The 20,482-nt window shown below is 44.5% G+C and overlaps 1 protein-coding gene across 2 annotated transcripts in view; it reads left to right on the top strand.

Annotated features, from left to right (window-relative positions):
* vps8 (VPS8 subunit of CORVET complex) overlaps nucleotides 1–20,482 on the top strand; it is a 101,157-nt gene that overhangs the window by 56,113 nt on the left and 24,562 nt on the right. For both annotated transcript variants that reach the window (XM_064327533.1, XM_064327532.1), the window contains exons 35-41: nucleotides 1,255–1,399; nucleotides 2,195–2,284; nucleotides 2,823–2,865; nucleotides 3,314–3,438; nucleotides 4,418–4,499; nucleotides 4,826–4,908; nucleotides 15,943–16,023. In XM_064327533.1, coding sequence (XP_064183603.1) covers nucleotides 1,255–1,399; nucleotides 2,195–2,284; nucleotides 2,823–2,865; nucleotides 3,314–3,438; nucleotides 4,418–4,499; nucleotides 4,826–4,908; nucleotides 15,943–16,023 — 649 coding nt within the window. The remainder of the gene's footprint in view (nucleotides 1–1,254; nucleotides 1,400–2,194; nucleotides 2,285–2,822; nucleotides 2,866–3,313; nucleotides 3,439–4,417; nucleotides 4,500–4,825; nucleotides 4,909–15,942; nucleotides 16,024–20,482) is intronic.

The following is a 20,482-nucleotide window of genomic DNA, read 5'->3' as shown; positions in this document are numbered from 1 at the left end:
TGTTTGTAGGTATGCAGGGATGGCCTGTTATTAACCTAGTTTGGCCCGGACTGAAGAAGGGGTGGGGGGGGGGCTTTGGCTGTGAAATGAAACTCAAGGGAATGGAAGAGTGTGTTTTAATATTTCACTTTCAACAGCCTCTGCACTCGAGACTCAGACCTGCAGTGCGCCCAACTTCCATTTCACATATGCCTGCATACACTTGTGTGTGTGTGTGTGTGTGTGTGTGTGTGTGTGAGAGAGAGAGAGAAAGAGAATGAGAATGGCAGATATGAAAGTGTTTTATGCAAAACAAATCAAATACTTTGAAGCTCTCCTCATTTCTTAGAAATTCTGTTTGCTTCCTGAATTCCTCAAAAAGGAACAAAAAATAAATTTGAAAATTGGCTTTCCCTCTCTCCTCTCTGCTGGAGGTTTAATAACATGCTATTAATGTGATTAAACTAAGCACACAGCCTGCGGTGGAAATCTTTCTCTGTCCCTCTCCCTCCCCTCTCTCTTTTGTTTCTTCCTGTCTGTGTAGTTGGGATGTGGATATTGAACATGTTCTTGGTCAGGATCTGTTTAAATGTCTTGTAATACTGACAGAGAAGAGTCATATAAAACATAATATAATATAAGACATTTGGCCTGTGTGAATTCTCTCACTCAAGAGGTTACTTTTATCTCTACTCTGGACTACTGTAAAGCCTGGCTGGCTGGTTTTCAGGCCTATGCCAAACAGCTACTGCGATTGGTCCAGAACGCTGCCACTCACCTCATCTTCAACCTGCTAAAATTCCCACATGTTGCACCGCTTATGAACGGCCTTGGCTTCTGATGGCTACCTGCATTAAATTCAAATCATGGCCCTGGCACACCAAGCTGCAAGTGGTACTGCCCCTTCCAATCTTTAGACTGCGGTGTCCTCACCCTGCCCGGCTGTCCCGTCCCTTTGGGCTCCCAGCAGCCCCTCATCCGTGGCTCTTTATTGCTTCATCCTACAGTCATCCTACAGTGGGAGGAACAACCTTCCCCAATCAGTCAATGAAGGCAGGTTCATGACCATCTTCTGCAGTCATCTCAAAACTCACCTTTTCAGATGACACCGGTGTGCTCGTGAGGAACATGCTTCTTCTGTCTGGTCCAGGGCGGTTTGAGTAGACCTCATTTGACGAATGGGAGAAAAGTTTCTTTCTGTACCTTAGCAGTTTTGTCACTACTGTCAGCATATTGTGTTCAGTGAGGCTGAGATCATGGGCCTCTCTCCTACAGGGAAGGCCCTAATCCCCAGGCCGTCCTGAGACTCAGCCCCGACCTCCATGAGCTCCACGTGGGACTGCTGTGCCGCTTCAGCCCCCGCCAGGTCGTCGACTTCCTGAAGGTCTCTCAGGACTACAGACTTGAAGAGACCATCCAGGTAGGACTGCCCTCTTCTGCAGGCTGATCTCCGTTACCTTGGGTAAAGCCTGTGCTTTGTGCACCCGGAAAGTTTCCACTTTTATTAATACCCCTGTCTGCATCTCAGGGAGGGTGGGAGGGAGCGAGGTTTACTTGCACTGTGTAGCTGCCTGTCAATCAAAGCAGTTCAGAACAAGCTAAGGTGTTTTTCCCTGAATTTTGAAGTATGTTAGGGATTTATGAGAAAGGGAAAAAAATCAATATTTTGAGCAGATGGCATCACTACTTTAATATTTATTCTGAGGAATCAGTCTGGCCTTAAGCATGACTTCATGCCCTCCTCACTCCAGAGTCAGATTTTCTCTGTCATTCACACTCACACACACACTCACACATACACACACACACACACACTTTTAAAAATGGCTTAATGAATTTTATCGACCACTGTTTCATGGAAAGTCTGCGGATGCATTACTGTTGGTGTGTTGTTATTAACAATTTAACCGCAAAATATACCAGCAGGGATATCCTCGCATGCATTATGATCCTATCCTTTTTGCCCACAGAAAAATCAAACACAGAATTGCACACCCACTCCAGTCATTGGAGACGCATTAAGTCAAAGAGAAATCGAAACTTGCAGTCTGGAGTCCACAAGGCTTTTTTGACCTTGATTTTTGTCAGCTACTGCAATGCATCTAACTGTGGCCAGATACTAAAAATATCAGTGCTAGACTTTGCATGTTTTCCACAATATACCCTTACCAAAAGGGAACATTGCCACAACTCCCCCTGTCAATATGAACCACAGATCACAGAGCAGTACAGCCTCCATGAGGCCACGGCCTACCTGCTGGAGAAGAAGGGAGACGTCCATGGAGCTTTCCAAGTTCTGCTGCAGGTGAGGTCATTGCCCTGGACTGGGTGTGGGCTGCAGTGAGATCACTGGTCTGTGTTCTGTTATTCTGGATTGGCATTTTGCCTGTGACATCACAGTGCTGTAGGACGGAGTGTAGCACGGTGGGTAAGGAACTGGACTTGTAACCGAAAGGTCGTAGGTTAGATTCCCGGGTAGGACACTGCTGTTGTACCCTTGAGCAAGGTACTTAACCGAAATTGCTTCAGTATATATCCAGCTGTATAAGTGGATACGATGTAAAATGCTATGTAAAAAAGTTGTGTAAGTCGCTCTGGATAAGAGCGTCTGCTAAATGCCTGTAATGTAATGTAATGTAATGCTGTGTGCGATTGCTCTGGCCTGGTGGCAGGCTACAGTGTGAAAAGTGCTGGTCTGGGAGCTATGCTTGTGAGCTGGTGGGTGAGGTAAGAGTGTTGTTGGATGCTCGAGGGATGGGCGTGGTGGAAGTGTTTTGCCTGAACGCAGCTGTTTCTCCGTGACTTCCTTCACTCTGAACTTGGATATCTCTCCACATTTTTAGACGCTGAAGGACAAACTCGTCATCCTCACCCAAGAGAGTCAAAGTATGAAAATAAACATTTTTTTCTTCAGCCTGTGTGTCTGTCTGCTTTCATGTGTTTGTGAGTCTGTGTTTGTGCTTGTATGCACAATACAATGCAAAATCAATGCAAAAAAGAATTCTGTAGAAGTCACTAGAGAGGAATGGAGAATTATTTCTCAGCTCTTCAAATGCCCAGAAATGGCCGAAGCACATCTGATTGAATCCCCCGTGTTTTAACCCCCCGTGTGTTAGTTATTTTTGTATGTAAGTCATGTCAGCGATGTGTTACTTACAGTATATCTGTGTGTAGCCCATGTTTTATGCTAGTTATATCTGTTCATAACATGTTCTGTTAGTGATGTGTTAGTTATGCCTTTGTGTCATATGTATCAGTGATGTATTAGTTTGCCTGTGTGTAACATGTATCAGTCATGTATTAGTTATGCCTGTGTGTCGTGTGCTTCCTTCAGCTAACACAGAGGAGGAGGAGGAGGAGGAGGAGCAGGTTCCACTGCAGAGGGTGGAGGCGGCGCTGGGTGACATCATCTCTCTGTGTCACAGGAGCTCTCATAGCCTCAACCAGCAGCAGAGAGAGGTGTGTATACCTGCTGAGCTGTGTGAAACCTGGTTGAGGAGAACAGCATAAGTCACAGTTGTTTAATTTTCACAGCCTGCAGGGGGCACCGTTTGGAGGCATATGGTGCCCTCATGACCCCAATGTTGTCACAGCCTCAGACCTGACTGTAATGCAGTACAATGTGTCTGAAATGAATGTTTTGTAAATGTCTTATGGGTGAGAGGGCTTTTGCTTTCACTGAGCAGAGTTCTGGTTTGAATCTCAAGAAAAACGTGTTAAAGGTACAAAAATGGCAAGTTACTATACTCACACATACAAAGCACTGTCTATAAGCCATTAATTCAAACTTTACAAATCTAGGCCTGCCGTTAAAAGTACTGATATCAAAAAGAGGCCAAGTTGCAACAAACAATATTGCCTATCTTTGCTCACTCAAATTAAAAGCCACTCTATTATAAAGCAATGCTACCCAATGTGTCCTAAATTATTGTATGTAACTTGGCCCTGTGTTTTTTCAACCATCTGAAGAGAATGTGGCCGTTGAAACTCAGGAAAAAGACGCAAAATGACCCTAGTTTGAGGCTTTATTTTGTGGGCATGTGAAGTTGTGTCTGAATTTTATGCATACACAGAGATCAGAAGATACAGAAGTTGATGTTCTTAAGGGCTGAGGAGTCTATGGTCAATGTGATTATTTCTGTAGGACACCCTGAAAAGTGCCAAACTCTTGGTGCTGTATAGGTACATACATGGGGCATGCCGCCCCACGAAGCCATAACTTGGAGGATGGCATACCTGCCATCCCAATGATGTGTTTAAGTATTTATTTAAATGCAATCTCATTTATTCAATATTCATTCAAAATTTGGCATGAATATTTCATGATTCAACACCCTGGCAATATTTATCATGCTTTTTGTTTATGTTTGTGTGTGTGTTTCTGTGTGTGCAGCAGTTTTATTCATTTTACTGATCAGCTGTATGAAATCCCCTACAGGCCCTCTGGTTTCCTCTTCTTGAGGCGATGATGTCACCACAGAAGCTCCTGAAGGGGCCAACCTGGCGCCACACGTCAGAAGGTCAGTCCCTTAGTCCCTCACGTCTGTGGCGTAGAGGCTCAGGTCCATGGCGGGTGGTGACATGAGAGCGTGAATGTGGCCGACCCCATCGCAGCCCTGCAGGCGGAACCTTGCTCTTCGTCCTCAGAGCGTTGCTGGGGTTTCCCTACTGAAGCGAACTGGTTAATTAAACACCCGGAGGTGAAATTCCCCTAGGTTTTTTTTAACCAGTTGCGCTTCCTCTAAGCTACATCCTCCGCTCCCACAGGGCCTACATGTCCTGTTGTGTGACTCCCCATGGTGACGGTAGCCACGTGCATCTCTCTCGTGTCCTCTTCTCCCCCCAGCCCTGAAGGAGCTGACCATGCAGGTCCTCAACAGCATGACGAGCTTCATCGCCCTGCCCGCCATCATCCAGCGCATTCTGCAGGTGGGTGGAGCCGGCCACCGCCGCACGGCAGCTCGCCGCTCGCCTCTCTGGGCATGGCCTGGGCTCGCTTCCGTGCTAATCGCTAACAAAAGCCTGAAAGCTACTCCGTATTGTCATGCTGTCCGAGCCCGTGCGCAGTGCGCTCTGTTAATTCGGGAGGGGGTGCGCGCTAGAGTATGCACAGCCAGATGACTGCCTCTTGCTCACTGGGCAATGTCTGCCGGCCCAGCTGCTGCAGGAAGTGCGCCAGAGCCCCGCGTAGCTGGCACAGGCGCACTGCGGGCGCTAAGCGCCGACCAGAGGAGACGCTAGCGTGCGACGGAGCGGCGCTAACCGAGCGCAGTGAAGCCTCCATTCCGTGGGCAGAGCTGCGGTCAATTATGCATAGCCTTGGAGCCTCAGCCACATTGGGTACTTGGTCTGTTTTTCTCATACCCGTTTGCCTTTGAGCACTTTGTTTTCTCACATGGTTCTTGTTCATGGTTCTTCTGATTAAAATGAGCTCTCCGTCAGCTCTCTACCTGTAGCACATGCAGAGGTATAGCCCCAAACTACAGCGCCAGCTTAAGGTATCTCCTTTACCACAGACTACAATGGGTGGGCAGTTACAGATCATGGACGGGCGTCAGACAACGCCAGTCACAGGTTGCCAGTCCTACTGAATATAAACGGAGGGGCTGGGTGTTACTATTTGGCTGGAGAGAGGGTAACATTGCTCGCTAGCAAGCTAGTCTCTAAAGAAAGAAAAATTAAGGTTTTGTGTTCAGTTTATTTTTCTGCTAAAGTTTTAATAAAAAGAAAGTGCAGCTGCAGTGGAGCAAATTAATAAATTATGATCAATAAATTATCTGATAAAGATACTGTCATTTGTTTCTTGTTCATTCATTGCTGTTTTTCGTTTCTTTTCTAAGTGGAATAAAGGCATAAGGTTAGCCTATGTGGGCTTGAGAAATCAATTTGCCTGTTCTACTGCCAGTTGAAAGAAAAATGTTTTCAATGTACCGTAGGGGTTTAGTCACTTTACCTGAAGTTAAGCTGTCTGCAAGGTTCGGGTCAGTTACTTCAATTTGCATTTGATTTTACCGCCGGCATGGACTTAATGTTCTCAGTAAACAGTTTGTACAGTCTGTTCTTTTTAAAAATATGTGCATCTGATGCTTTCACACCAAAGCCTGTAGCTTAATAGGCCAATGTTCATTGTAGGCACAAGTGGTTATGTACAAACGGAAATTTAATTTGCTGAAATTGTAGGACTGTGCTGGCCTTTATAGAACAAAAGGTTTCTTGCATGTATGCTTACAGTCTCTGGGTGAGATTCTTAAGTATTTATCAAATGTAATTGATAATAGTACATGACTTCAGCTAGATTTATTTATACAGTTAACCCATTGAAAAAGACACAAAAATGCACTTTAAATATAACATATTACTGCCAGTAATAAATATTTACTGGCAGTAATAGGTCGACAGTAGCACATTTTAGTTTTTTTAGTATTGCCGATGTGTCTAGTGTTGGGTTTGGCTGACATTTTTCAGTGATCGGTGATTTCACTGCAGTCTCTGGTCTACCCTGCTAATGTGCCCCTGTATCCATACTATGGATATCGTCCACATTCCCCACCTCATCCAAGGACAGTGGGTCCTCATCCACAGGGCCACAGAGAGCACAGAAGAGCAAGCAAGTCCACTGCGCTAATTAGCACACCAGCTAATACTGCTTACAGTTGGAACAGTGGCTGCCCCAAATCTCTCTCTGATGTTTGTGCGTTGATAAGTTTGGTTAGCGCCCCCTTTGCCTGTATCTCCAAATTCAAATTTCCCATTGCAGTTCTTCAAAAAGGAGGAAAGGTGAAGGTGTTGATCATTATGATTTGCACCTTTTGCTGCCGATATCTCTGTACAGAAGTTGCTTTGGCCAGCCACACAGAGAGAATTAATCAGTTACGCCTCGATCTGTTAAATGCGCTAAATGTTGTTTTGCTGTGGAATTCCCCTTTAAGGCCAGCGTTGGGATTAATGGTTGGAATGTCAGACTCTTGAGAAAAGTACCTCATTTATTCCAGTAAAAATAGGATGCTTCATTTGCATAAGGACATTGGCTAAGCTAATGGGCAAAATGTTTGGCGCCCAGGCTGGGGTTGTAACAGGCCTTTCATGTCTGCTCGAGAGTCAAGAGGAGAGTTTTCATTTAACCCTCCGTGAAGAGAATAGCTTTCATTATCACACGGTTTCCCCAAAAGTGCCCGAATCAGATTTCTCATCCTGCTGTGTTAAGCTGTTCCGGGACATTCTAGCACTTCTCTGACAGGATGCTGAACCTCTGCGCCACGGCCGTGATGTTTGGAGATGATGAGATCTCTGAGGAGTGTCACTGGTTTATGTGAAAAACAGTTTCAGTTTTTCTGCTGTGTGTAAAATCACGGTGTTCAAGGCTGTTTAACCTCGTGCAATCGCAGTTTCGGGAAGAGCACAATCGCACTTTAAATGTTAGTGAAATGAGATCCGCAGTGCGTTCGCTTTGGCGGAAGGACAGTATTTGCATCCCACTTATCTAAATGGGAGAGCTAGAAATAGCTTTCGAGATTCGAGGATCGGTTACACACGCTGGCCTTTGCACGCGCTACAGAGAAATAGTAAAATGCGAAAGTGCTTCAGAGGGAATCGTGTGCGTTTGAACGGTGACGGCTGTTTGTTTGAGGCGATGGGACCGTTTCCTTTCGCTGTCACCCACAATGCTTTGCTTGTCTCCGCTAAAGCGCTCTTAATAGGCCTTAATGGCAGGTGCTGCGAACCTAAAAAGCCAAGCCTTATTGATTTATACTTGGCTGTCTTACCCTTTCTAGACAAGGCGGAACGATGAGTGCAGAGCTAGCTACGATGCGCGTAAAGGAAGACGGTCACGTCCGCTGTCACGAGAAAAGAATAAAGAGGGATCGGAGCACAGAGACGGGCTGTCCGAATTTGTCCTTTCAGCATTTTGCAAAGATGATGGAGATGAAAATGTGCTCAGAAGATCATTAGACGTGTAGGGCAGGAGCCGGGGTGAGAATACTGTAGGTTATTTCCCAGGTGTCATGTTATCCTTTCAGATCTCAGGCTAAGGTTAGCTGGGAGCTTTTAAGCTCTCTCTCTTAGATAAAAGACATGGCAGGCAGGGCACGAGAGAGGCCCAACTTTTCCATTTTTAATTCATTTAATTCCTGATCTTTTCATTTATTTTTCATGCGTTCTTCATCAAGACTCTTGGAGCCATTTGCTTCGCTGCCAGTGCCAGTGAAGCGCTGAAGTCTCACATGCGTGAGCAGTGTGTTAATGTGTCTGAAGGCTGTGTAAAAATAGATCACTTAATCATCAGCCTGGCCTAGGTCTTTAGCACCAACTGCATTCTAATTCACCAGAGCGAGGGAAAACAAGAGCTCCCTCTCTCTCCCTCTCCCACTTCCTCTCCACTCCCTCTATCTGTCTCTCTCCCTCTCCCTCCCTCCCTGAGTTTCTCTTCCTCTTTCTCCCTCCCTCTCACTGTTTTGCTCCCTCCCCTTCCCTCCTTCCCTCTCTCTGTCCGACCCTCCCCCTCTCTGTCTCTCTCTCTCTCTCTGTAAGTGGGGGTGAACTCTGCCGTGCCTGTCTTTTTTCTCTTTTTCAAGTGTTTTCATTTTATTCTTTTATTCTCAAGCCCCCATCCCCACACAAAACAGAGAGACTCTCATACAAACTCCAGTTGAAAGTGAACAGGTAGTGTTCATTACACTGTTCTGCAGATTTATAGTACAGGTCTCTTTGGAACATCTTATCCCTTTGCATATCTCATACTGCAGTTAAAATCACCATGCCAGTCATCCGAAGATATCTGATGAATAAGTTTTGTTGTAGACTCTGTGGAACTTGTGTTAGAGACACAGGTCTTTTTAAGTGTAGACTGTGGAGGCTGTAGTAATAAGGTCTCTATGATTGTGGACTCTGTGGACATTGTAATGGAAACACTGGTCACTGATTGTAGACAGTGGAGGTTGTTGTTAGAACACAGGTGTCTATGAATGTAGATTCTGTGGAAGGTATAGTAGTAACTAAGGTGTAGTAGTAGCTGTGTAATCTGTGGAAAAGAGCTTCAGCCAGCTAAGTGTAAAATTAAAAACTGAATTTGGTTATAGAGGGCTGTTTGACTCGAAATCCTACCCAAATGAATAAAGTTGTAGTGAATGTTTGAGTGAGATACATTAATTAAAATTGGTATGCAGTGGGGAGTACTGCTTCTTCAATCGCCTGTTTTTAGAGTAATTAAATGGCTGCAATGAGTCTGTGCAGCATTAGGGCTAACTTCAGCTGTACTCAGATTAAAATTGACATCGATGAAACATCTTTATTAATATGCCGTGCTTTGCGCGTACTTTATACAATGCCTTCAGACAGCTCCACGCAGCGCTTGAAAATTGTACAGAGACTGCTGGGTGGCTCATTCGGTTAAGGAACCACGCTGCAATGCATGGATGAGCCGTGTCCAGACTGTGCCTGAGCCAACTGTGGCCATGGGGCAACTCCCGATTGGCTACTGCATCACCCAGGGGAAGGGAGGGTTCAGTCGGTTAGAGGTCCACGCTCCATCGCTCTCAAGCGACCCCTGCCTGTTGATTGGGCGGTCCCGGACTGCACGCCAAAGTCGCGTGTGAGATTCCTTCCTCCGAATCGACTCTGTGCGAGCCTGACTGTGGGGCCGCGGTGTGAAAAGAAGCAGCTGGTGGCCGCGCGTGTTCCGGAGTAGAACCGCGGGAGAACCGAATCGGCAGTAGGGATTGCGAGCGAACGGGGCCGCGAGTAGCGCGCGGCTAATTGGACACTCCGGGTTGACGTGGGAATTGGACATGTTCGGCCCCACGTCGGGCGTCAAAAAAAATTAATAAATTGCACGAACGGATAACAGCGTCTGTAACGGAGCGTCTTTGTGTCAACATCTCTGAAACAAGTGCGACACAAATACAACCGAATCGAGCCGAATTTAATAATGCAGCCCCGCCTCATTACTGGGGTGTCAGCGTCTTGATTTCCAGCCCTGTTCCTCCGAACGCTCGTTATGATGGAGGAGCCGCACGTTTGGCTTGGGGGGGGGGGGGAGATTTCACAGCTCCCGTGTCCTAGGCGTCTTCTCAAATTATAACAACGTGTCATTTTTCAGCTCTGCGTGAGTTCCGTATGTGCCACTGGAAACTGTCTGAATCCCGGGCGCGAGAAGGATGACTTCATTTTAAAAGTACAGCCTGCCTGCTGTTCGCTCTTGTTCGGTGCGGTCGTGGCAATCAAGCGTCGTTTTAGTGCGGTGCTAAGCCGTTCCGTTTTGAAGCGCTTTTCTTAATGGAAAAAAATAAATCAGGCTGACTCATTATGGTCCAATTCACAGTCCTAATGAGAAAGTATGTAGTAGACTTAGGTATCAACCAGTATTGGTTGGATTTAGACAGACCTCACAATTGATATTTATATTTTTTCACTTTTGGGCTTTTTCTAAGGCCTGCACTTTATCCAGCTTGTGCCTCTGCATATTTTCCTGTGAGTAAATTACATTTATGCATTCTAGTTGTGTTATAGAAATGTAGTTTCTTGATAACGCTTTACTTGAACTGTATATCATAAAGTCTACATAACGCTGCCCTAACCCAGACATAAGGTCTGTCATTATGAGCCATGACTGCATATTACCGGTAATGACAAGCGTTGTATCACTGTCATAATGTATGCCAATGATATTACCAAGCAGATTTCAAAATAACTGTTACAAAGTGACTGCAATATACAGGTGTCAGTGTAATTACATCTTTTGCATGCTGTTATATGCTGTCATGACCACTTATGGCAGGTGTTATGCCACGCTTACGATTTTATTATGGTTCAAGTGTTGCCATTTTCTTTACCCTTGCGATCCAGTGCTATTCTCTGTGCATGTGTCTGCATATGTGTGTGTGTCTGTGTATCGGAGCGTCCTGAAATGAAAACTACTGATTGTGCCATTAGTTCGGTGTTCTCTGAAACAGTTGTAAACCGTTTGAATATGACTACTGCACATAATGAAGGACACGCTGCTCACCAAAGCAGAGCAGAGCTGTGCTGTGTGGTGTGAGCAGTGGAATGCGCTCGTTTATAGCACCAGATAAACACCCTGTAGCTGCTAAAGCTTCTGTGCTTGCTGAGATTGTCTCTTTTACATGGGGTTCAATCAGTATGTGTTTTAAAGCTTGTAAATGAACTGTGTATTCTGGGTGCTTTGTTCAGTGTGTGTGTGTTGGCTGTTGGCTAGTTGTGGGTTGCAGGTGGGTTTCAGTGTGCAAGGTGGATGTGGGTACAGTTGTGGTTAAGTGTATGGTAACAGTTCGATAATGTTCATGGTGGTGCGCAGTGTGTTGAGTGGTTCAGTGTGGTGTACAGTGTTGAGGTACAGGAAGTCCATGTAATCAACGACGTGTTAATTCAACTCTTTACAGATGACATTTGGTACCACTCTGTGAATTAACACTGGACATTTTACTGTGTATTGTGTGTTGAGTGGGTTCAGTGTGTTTAGTGGGTTCAGTGTGTTGAGTGGATACAGTGTGTTGAGTGGGTTCACTGTGTTGAGTGGGTGCAGTGTGATGAGTAGGTTCATCTGTGTGGATTTGGCACTCTGAGAATCGTTCTCTTGGCAGGTGGCAGAGTCCTACTGGCCTCAGAAAAATGAGACTATGCCTTCGGTAGGAGTTTTCTGTTTCACATGCGTGTGCACGTGTGTGTGGGAGTGTGACTGCAGCATGCATGTGTAGGAGTGTGTCTGCATCCGTGTGTGTGTGAGTGTGACTGCAGCATGCGTGTGCATGCTTGTGTGGAGTGTGACTGCATGAGCTGTGTGTGTGTGTGTGTGTGGGAATGTGACTGCATGCATGTGCATGCGTGTGTGGTGTGACTACATGAGCTGTGTGTGTGTGTGGGAGTGTGACTGCCGCATGTGTGTGTGGGAGTGTGACTGCATGCATGTGCACGTGTGTGTGGGAGTGTGACTGCATGCATGTGCACGTGTGTGTGGGAGTGTGACTGCATGCATGTGCAAGCATGTGTGGAAGTGTGTCTGCGTGTGCGGTGTGTGCGTGCATGGGAGCAGGACTGCACGCATGTGCACGTGTGTGTGGAAGTGTGACTGCGTGTGCGGTGTGTGCGTGGGAGTGTGTGTGTTTGAGTTTGCATTTCACTCTGCCTTTAATTAAATGCGGCCAGATTCGCTCAGACAAGTGTGCAGATTGACAGAAGAACCGGAAACTCCCAAGGGAGCGCCGCTTTCACCTCCTTTTTTCCGACGTTTAGGCACTACGCGGAGCTCCTTAACGAGACCGTGACGAAGTGAGGCGGGGCGGGGCGGGGCACGGCTCGCGGGACGCGGCGCCGAGGTTCGGGGGGAGAGAGAGCGTGCCGCGCGGTGCAGCTCTGGAGCGCAGCGGCTGGGGGGGGGGCCTTAATTATTCAGTGGCCTCCTGGGTCAGCTGTCTTATTTCCCCTTCAAGAGGAGCGCTGGCCCCGCGGCGGAGGGGCAGAGGAAGTGACTCCTGCCTCTCCGCGGACGGACAGCCGTCACCGGCGCCCGTCAGTCTGAGATCTGAGGCCCTGGGCTTTCTTCTTTTTTCAGTCCTTCATGAAAACACACTCTGTTCAGCACTTTGTGAGAGTTAAAAAAGTCCCTCCCGCATGCATTTTTAAATACAGCTGCACGCTATATCGCAAGCTCTGCAAGCGAGGGAGTATCATGGCCGAGCACGTGAGATCATCCCAGCGGTTTGAATATTGTGGACATACTTTATTAATTATGTTTTATAATTACGTAGTTTACGTTTATGATTTATTTATTAATGCACACTTGGAAATTGCCTCCCTGATGGGAAGATTCGAGGGACGTTATGGTCCGAAGTAGTGACTATAGCTTTGCACCATCACGCACACTGCACTGCATCCATGTCAACGAGAACTGCAAATCCAAGCATAAGTTCTTTTAAAAATTACAGTGTGACCTATGAAGACCCACATGTTATTCTCAAGAAATTTGTAGGATTTATGGCCTTTCAATTTGGCTGCCGAGAGATCATGCGTGCCCTGTGCATGCATGCACATCAATATAATGGTGAAGGCTAATGTGGTTTTTTAGTTTGTTTGTTTTTTTAAATGTTTTTTAAAGGCATTGCATGTGGCAGCCAATTTTTTTAAAAAAATGAATGCTTTTAAATTAGAAATATTGACGTGGTACCCCTGATTTACAGACCAGACTTGAAACTGATTCAAAGCAAGTCATGTTTACTCCAATTAACTGTAACAGTTTTTGCTTATGCTGGTATGTTTCAGTTGATAATCACCAGAATTTAACCAACCTGATATTTACGAATTATAAAAAGCTTTTTTTAAAATGGCGGTTAATAAAATATTGCAGACCCAGCTGATGTACATCTGGCAGATGTCTGATATTTGTACTGTGGTAGGGTTGGGTTATGACATAGAGTTGGGTATCATGGCACGGTTGAGTAATGATATCGGGTTTGGTAACGTGATTCGGTTGGGTTATATGGAAGTGTACTACGGTTCTTCCAATGAGCTATCTGCCAGTTGTACCCAAAGGCATTTTTGTTTGACAGGGTATTTTGCAAAGCAGTCATCAGTAAGTGGTGTGAGTCTGTGGATATCCCACATTGCATGGTCTCTGCCCCGGTCTCCATTGTGTGGATCCTCTGTACTGTGAAGTTAGTCAGCATCACAATGGCCTTTAGACAGTTCACTTTGAGGGTTTCTTTGTCCTAAAATCTACCTTTTTGAATATTGAGAGATGTGCTACAGGCCTGGTGCCGCTTTGTCTTTTCACATTCCGCCCAAAGGAAGGTTATCAAATCAAAGGCCAGGTGCCACCTGCTGGCTCGAATGAGATTAGAGTGAGAGAATAGACACACACACACACCTTGAATAGTGCTTCCCATGAATTAATAAACACAGAAATAAATAACATACTTATGCTTCAAAAGGATATTCATTTAACCATATTCTCTGAAGACCCGCAGTTTATTCTTGACCCTTGTAGGGGACACGAGTCTCTGGTCTTAGTCTCAAGAGCCACATATTCCCATATGCTGAAGCACTAAAAGGGGCATTCAGTAATAATAACATTAATTATATTTTGGACAATATTTTCACTGCAACATGTTTTTATCATCCATGACACTTGTGTTATGTCAAAAAAATGGAAATACTTGAACTTTATTTCTGAAGAGTCTTAAGGAGGATGTGAGGGTTAATGACCCTTAGGTCCTCATCAGAACAAGGTCAACACAGTTCACGCAGGTGCAACCCTGTTTTTTCTGTACCGTGTCCTGAAATGGCCGTGTCCATTCACCTTCCATTTCATGTGTGTACATGGGAGGTGTGTATCCTCTGGGTTCCTTAGGTAGCAGTATTTAAATGCAGTCTATGGAGGATTTTTACCTTGAAAATATTATAAAATAACCACGCTAAGGAATATCTATGATGCTGAGTAAGGTGGAGTAACTTACTCTTCTTGAGTGGGTGGGGTTGAAGACGGAGAAGACTTCTTTTATTGCAAATACGGACTAAGAAATCCTGCATAGTCTGCCTTTAAATGGGCCTGTGTGAAAGTATCTTGCTCTAATGAAGACCTTTTGGGGAGAAATGTTAATCATCACGCGGTTCAACAGATCACTTTGGTTGTGAAGTGCACAGCTGTGTGAGTTTCCATTCTGTGTTTCCTAGCATGAGATGAGAAGCATTTCTAATCTTCTTTTCCAGCCTTACTGTCTCCTTTATTGATCCTGTTTGTTCAGAACATTTTGTATTGAAGTCACTGGGGTCAGTCATGGCGGTTTTGTACCTTTTCCTTGAAAAACAGAAGTCACAGAGAAATCTCCAATACAGTTTTCATTGACTCATTTAATATCACATCAGCATTTTCTATATCTGAACTATTTACCCTTATTAATGCTGCTTTATGTACATATATATTATTCTTATTGAAAACTAGGCATGATTGCAGGAAGAAGGGCAGGTCATTGACAGGTACACTGCATGGTCCCCTGCTGCTCCCACGCCCTGTCTCCCCCAGAGTAATGAATTGGGCTGGGGTTGCTACTGTTCTGCCAATTCCTTTTAAGTGCGATTGACCAGAACATTTCCTGTTAGCTGCCTGCTGGGGATTCTGTGTTCCCCATCAGTGAGGGGAAACACTGAGATCCTCCCAAACAGCTTGTGTTTGTTTAGTGATCCCTCCTGACTGCTTCTTTTTTGCTCTGCATTCTGGGAAGCGCAGGACTCTCCATATGTGCCTGTCTACTCTCCTGTAATATGGAGAGTCCTGTTTCTGCTCCTTGGCTTCCTCTTAGCTCTGGAAGTCTGCCTCAGTCTGTTAGGTCTGGTAGGTGCAATTTGAGCATGGTTCACACGGTGCAGTTTCAGAATACACCTCTTCCCGCAGTGCAGTTTCAAGATGGACATCTTCACACAGTGCAGTTGAATGTTATGAAGTAGAGTGATGAGCCATTATGTTATTTTCTCCACTGCCTCATTTTCCCAGATCACCTTGCATGGCTTTTGCATGGTTGTGGGCTCAAGAAAAATAATTTCTTTTATGGGGAACTGTAAGCTGAAAAGGAAGTTGCTATCAGAAATGTCTTTTGTTTAAATGTTGTATATCATGTTATAGTGTTGCATTTGTACTGAAATCTGGATGAAGCAGTACAAATAGCTATATTATGGTTTAATTTATCTCTCTTCAAAAAACTTACCTACTTTAACTGGTACACAAGCAAACAAATGAGATTATTTCAAGGTAAACTGGAGATGTTTGAATATGATGCTATGGATATGCCAAATGCAGTGAACAGCTGATAGCCTGCAGGTCAGCAGATACTGTGTATGTGTGGTATTTGGTATTTGGATATTTGTCCCTGCTTTTCTGTAGATTTTAAGGTTAAAAACATGATGGCAACTTTCCTCCAGAAAGCTCATTGTGTGCTTCGTTCTCTCTCTCTGTTCCAGGACCCAGTATATGGGAAAGGCAAGCTGGCTGAAATCCAGGGACTGATTCTGGGCATGCTGGACACCTTTAATTATGAACAGGTAATGACCTTTTATCAGACCTTGGTTGCTTAATCGGTGTGTGGTATTTCATCATAACAACAAGATAAAATCAACAATAGCCTGAAGGCATGCCAGTACAGCAGTTAAAAATGTTGCTTACTGAAAGGCAAAATAAGCTGAAGGAACATTTTAGAGGAATATTTTTATGAACTCCCTGATAGATGCTATTGTTCAATGTGTCAGGCTAGTTGCAGATGAGACTGGGCGGGGGGGTGCTCATTAAATGGATGAACTATGCGACAATAGTGATACTGAGAAACTCTGTATTTGGCATGGTTATCATGAATTGTCCACTAATAAAGCTAGAATGAGTTTGTTGTTTCTACTCATAGTTTGGTTGCAGGAGCAATGAATGTCTGAGTTGGGCAATCTCTTGGGCAACCACTAGGGGGCTTGCACAAAGGATTTAAATAACATTACAGGCATTTGTAAAATAAAACACTACATAAATGAGCAACGATTGACCAGATTTGGCACCTGCGCGAAGTGTTTAATAGCTCAAAATCGCTTCACCTATCTCCTCTTTGATTGGTCCACATACTTCCTTATACAGCTATAGCTCTGAAGATTTATCACAAACCAGCTGCCTTCAGTAGGCTTCAGTTAGAGTAATCAGTCGCATCAACTGAAGACTATGCAGCTATGGTAAATCTATGCTTGTTACAAAAGTTGTTGAAATAATTGTTTAGACTGCTTCTTTTACCGCTAGCCAATCAATGGACATGTTGTGGTGATGTTGGTTTAAGCTTCAATGGAGGGCGAGTTTCAGTATGCAGGCCTTCCCTGCCTTGTTGCACAAGAACAACTCTGCTGGTCAGTCAGGCACTTGCGGTCAGCCTGCAGACGCTGTGTTTGACGGGCTGCCCCCGGCTGAGTCATCCAGATGTATGGCTAGCTTGACACGCTTCATAGGATGTGTACCTACCTGCCTTGTGTTCTCACAGTGGCAGAGTTCTGCATGTGACAGTGACAGAACAGGCTTTCACATTAAAGAAAATGGAGCTCAGAATTTGCAATGCGATAGAGGAAAAAATGTGATTAATTTAGCTTATGTGTTAAATAGTAATCCCACTTAATCTTGCTAGCTCATAATACTGCCGCGTATGGTTTATGGGTCATCTGTTGCATTTTTAATTTAATGTATTCCTGTATTCCCTGTTGGTATGTAGCTACTGGCTTAGATGTATCCATTAGCATTGAAATCTAAGATGTCTATAGATGTGTTTGTAGGCCTACTCTGAAGTTGGAGGAGGCACACAGTCATGAGGTACGGACTAGCCTGGTAAATCATAATAAGAGAAAATCAGGATAACTATACACTGTCCTTCACTCCAGCTAACTTAGCAAATAAAGAGCAATAACCCATTTTTGGCAAATCAAAGACTATTATTTTATACCTGGTGCAAGCAACAAATAACAGGTTTGAACTGTGAAGATAATTTAAGTTGTTCTCATGAATTTAGCAGCTCATGTAATTAAATGAAATAATTGAATAGAATCCCACACTTCTCTGTTTGGAGCACAGTCTGCTGTATGCAAGATGTAATTACATCATTATGTTCAGTTACTGTCGAAGGGGGTAAAATTGAGAAGTGGCTTCGTGTTGGGCTGCGCAATCAAGTCAACCGACCGAAAACGCCTCACTTTTCACTCTCAGGCCCTGGAGTCCTGGATTTCCTATCCCATCAGCCCTTGCGCAGAACATTTTGTAGCTCCTTGCCTCCTGAATGTTTCCCTATCCTATGGAAGTAGATTACCTGTTGAAGTGTGATGTTCAGAAAGGCAGGGATTGCTGGGGATAAGTTGGCACTAGTGAAGCGTGTAGCCAGGGAGAAGACTGGCAGCCTTTTCCCCCTCCCATGGGAGTTAATACAGGCCTAACGTTGGCCACCTGGTGCTCTGACAGGGGCTGTGTTCACAAGGCCTGTAACCCCCCCCCCCCCATGCCTGCTGTGCGGCGTGCGTCAGCTTCCTGTGTAACTCAGCCGCCTGTGCGCCACTCTTTCGCAACCCCTTGGCCATTTTATTTCTTAAAACCCTTTCTGAGTCATTTAGAGATGTTTTGTGTTCACTTTCCTCTTATCGCCGTCTTGACCCCCCCGCATGTATTATTCAGCTCTTTAGTGCTGTTACTCTCCCCCTTTTTTTCAGAATGTTGACGAATAAACTCCTGAATTGGAGAACGGGCGTTAATGCTTCGGTCCTTCCCTGACGATACAGTGCGTAATTGCTTTCGAGGGAAGAAAAAGCAAGCGGAGCAACTGATCGGACGGGGCGTTGATTAAAATAGAACCGCACTATCTCCCATCTCCCCGCTCTGAAAGGAATTAATCTGACCTCGGTGTAATTAAAAGGGATTAAACGCAGCGTTACACGAAAGTGACGCTTTATCACGCCGCTCCGCCGGCCCGCCAGAAAGGACGAGATTAACTGGCTCTCGGCTGATCGAGGATGCAAAGCGCGTCTTCAGCGCGGCGCGTCAGGCCATGCGCCGATCGCGGAGTCCGACGACGGTGTCGCGTCTCTCAGTGACGCGGTGAGAGAGCCCAAGAGGGCTGGGCGCATCGATCCTTTATTGAGATCCCCTCCTCAGTGACAGAGGATATGAGTGTCTTATCGTGTCTTAGCGAGCTGTCCCCTGGCCGGAACACACAGCGACTCCTTATTGCTTCGGCATTATTTGGGAACGGATAGATTTGTTGGTGTGTTGAAGCATAAACAGATAAAAATATCTCCTCTCTCTCTCTCTCTCTCTCTCTCTCTGTGGCAGCTGTGTCTGTCACTGAATAAATTTGTCTGATCGAAGTAGCGATTCAACAAGCCGTTCGAATCCCAGCATACAAATGCCCTCCATAGTGTGTGGGAGTAGTAGCATACATATAGAAGGATACCAAAGGCATCGCTTGGCATGAAGCAATATATCGGGCCAGATTCAGCATTTTACTTGAAAGTCTGAAAGGCTTTTTATGACGTTCACGCCCGTACTATCCTTGCATGTCAGCTGCTCTTTTCGGTCATAGTTGGGCTGTGTACCTGATAGAGGAGGTGTGCGCACAAAGTTGAGCCAGTATGGGAGATTACAGGCCCAGACAGCAAAGGTCCTCTGTGTAGAAGCTCTAGATTCATTGGGAAGCACTGAGCCAATCAGAGAGCCACTGTGCCCATGATTTCTTATTTGTTTAAAGTTTCTTATTTGCCTCCATTGTAAAAATAATTAAATGAAACAGCAAAGATTTGGGCTCATAGATCTGATTCAAGAAAACTGAGAGCCTTACTACCATTGAGGGTTATTCATAATGATGTCACCAGAACATGCTTACATTTTTTTTTACCCATGGGGTTTTATTTAATATTGATTACTATTGTAAAACAAGAATAAACACCTCAATAGTTCAATTTCTCTGGAAGTAAAAAGTTTGCGAGCACTGCATTGTAGAAAACTTGCGATTTCTTTATTAATGATTATCATGTAGGCACAAATATGTACATGTTTCTTTGAATTTATTTGACTTTTGAATGAAAATGAAATGAAAATAATAGTCTGGATTCATTCAAGCGCACTATTCTTGCCTTTGAGAGATATGGAAAACAGAAAAGATTCCTGCCAACGAAAAATGTGTTTTCATCAAATGATTAACGCTCCCGGTTATGATTCATAGGTCAGAACACTTTTAAAATGCCCACCTTTTAAATAAAAAAAAAAACTAAAAGCTCCATTTGGCTCGCACCTTTTCAAGCATGCTAAATTCAGTTTCGTGTTCTCCCTAACTCAAGAAGATACAGAACTGTGAGGAAAATATACTTCAAGAAAGTCTAGCTTCTTCAAGACTTGTGTAGTGTTTGTATGACATCTGCTAAAAAGGTGAACTCCTTAATCATCATTCAACAAGGCGGAATACCATCTGCAGAGTTATTCCTTTATTGTATGGACCACTGTAACCCAATTACATTTTAATGGTTAATTCCACTGTTAGCAGCTGACATAGCTTTTACTCTGAACAGCTAATAAGACTTACTAATGTTTGTGTCTGTCATCTGCATTATCACATAGTAGCATTTTATCCAAACCACGTGCCAAAAAATATTAAAGGCAGCCCTGGGAAATTGCTGCTTTTTTATAGCTTTGTTCCTAAAACGTTGTGATAATTGTGTGTTAAGTGTTATGATAATTGAATTGTTTTTTAAAAACATTTAGATTATATTTTATATATTATTTTTGTATAAAACTGCGGAGATGGTGATGTCGAAGGCACACGGCCAGATTCATTGCAAAGGGCTGCTTGGTCTTTAATTAAAGCTCCTGTCCCCAGGCACCTCGGTGTTCAGGCCACACGTCTTCCTGTGTTTGGATTTTTTCGGCCTTAAAGAGCTTTAAGAGTTTGATTGATTGAATACAAAAGAATTTAAGTCTGGTTTAAATGAGTTACAGATGACCTTC

The sequence above is a fragment of the Anguilla rostrata genome, chromosome 3 (genome assembly GCF_018555375.3).
Source record: "Anguilla rostrata isolate EN2019 chromosome 3, ASM1855537v3, whole genome shotgun sequence".
Taxonomy (NCBI): Eukaryota; Metazoa; Chordata; class Actinopteri; order Anguilliformes; family Anguillidae; genus Anguilla; species Anguilla rostrata.
The sequence above is the reverse complement of the archived record's forward strand: the minus strand, read 5'-3'. Positions and strand labels throughout refer to the sequence as shown.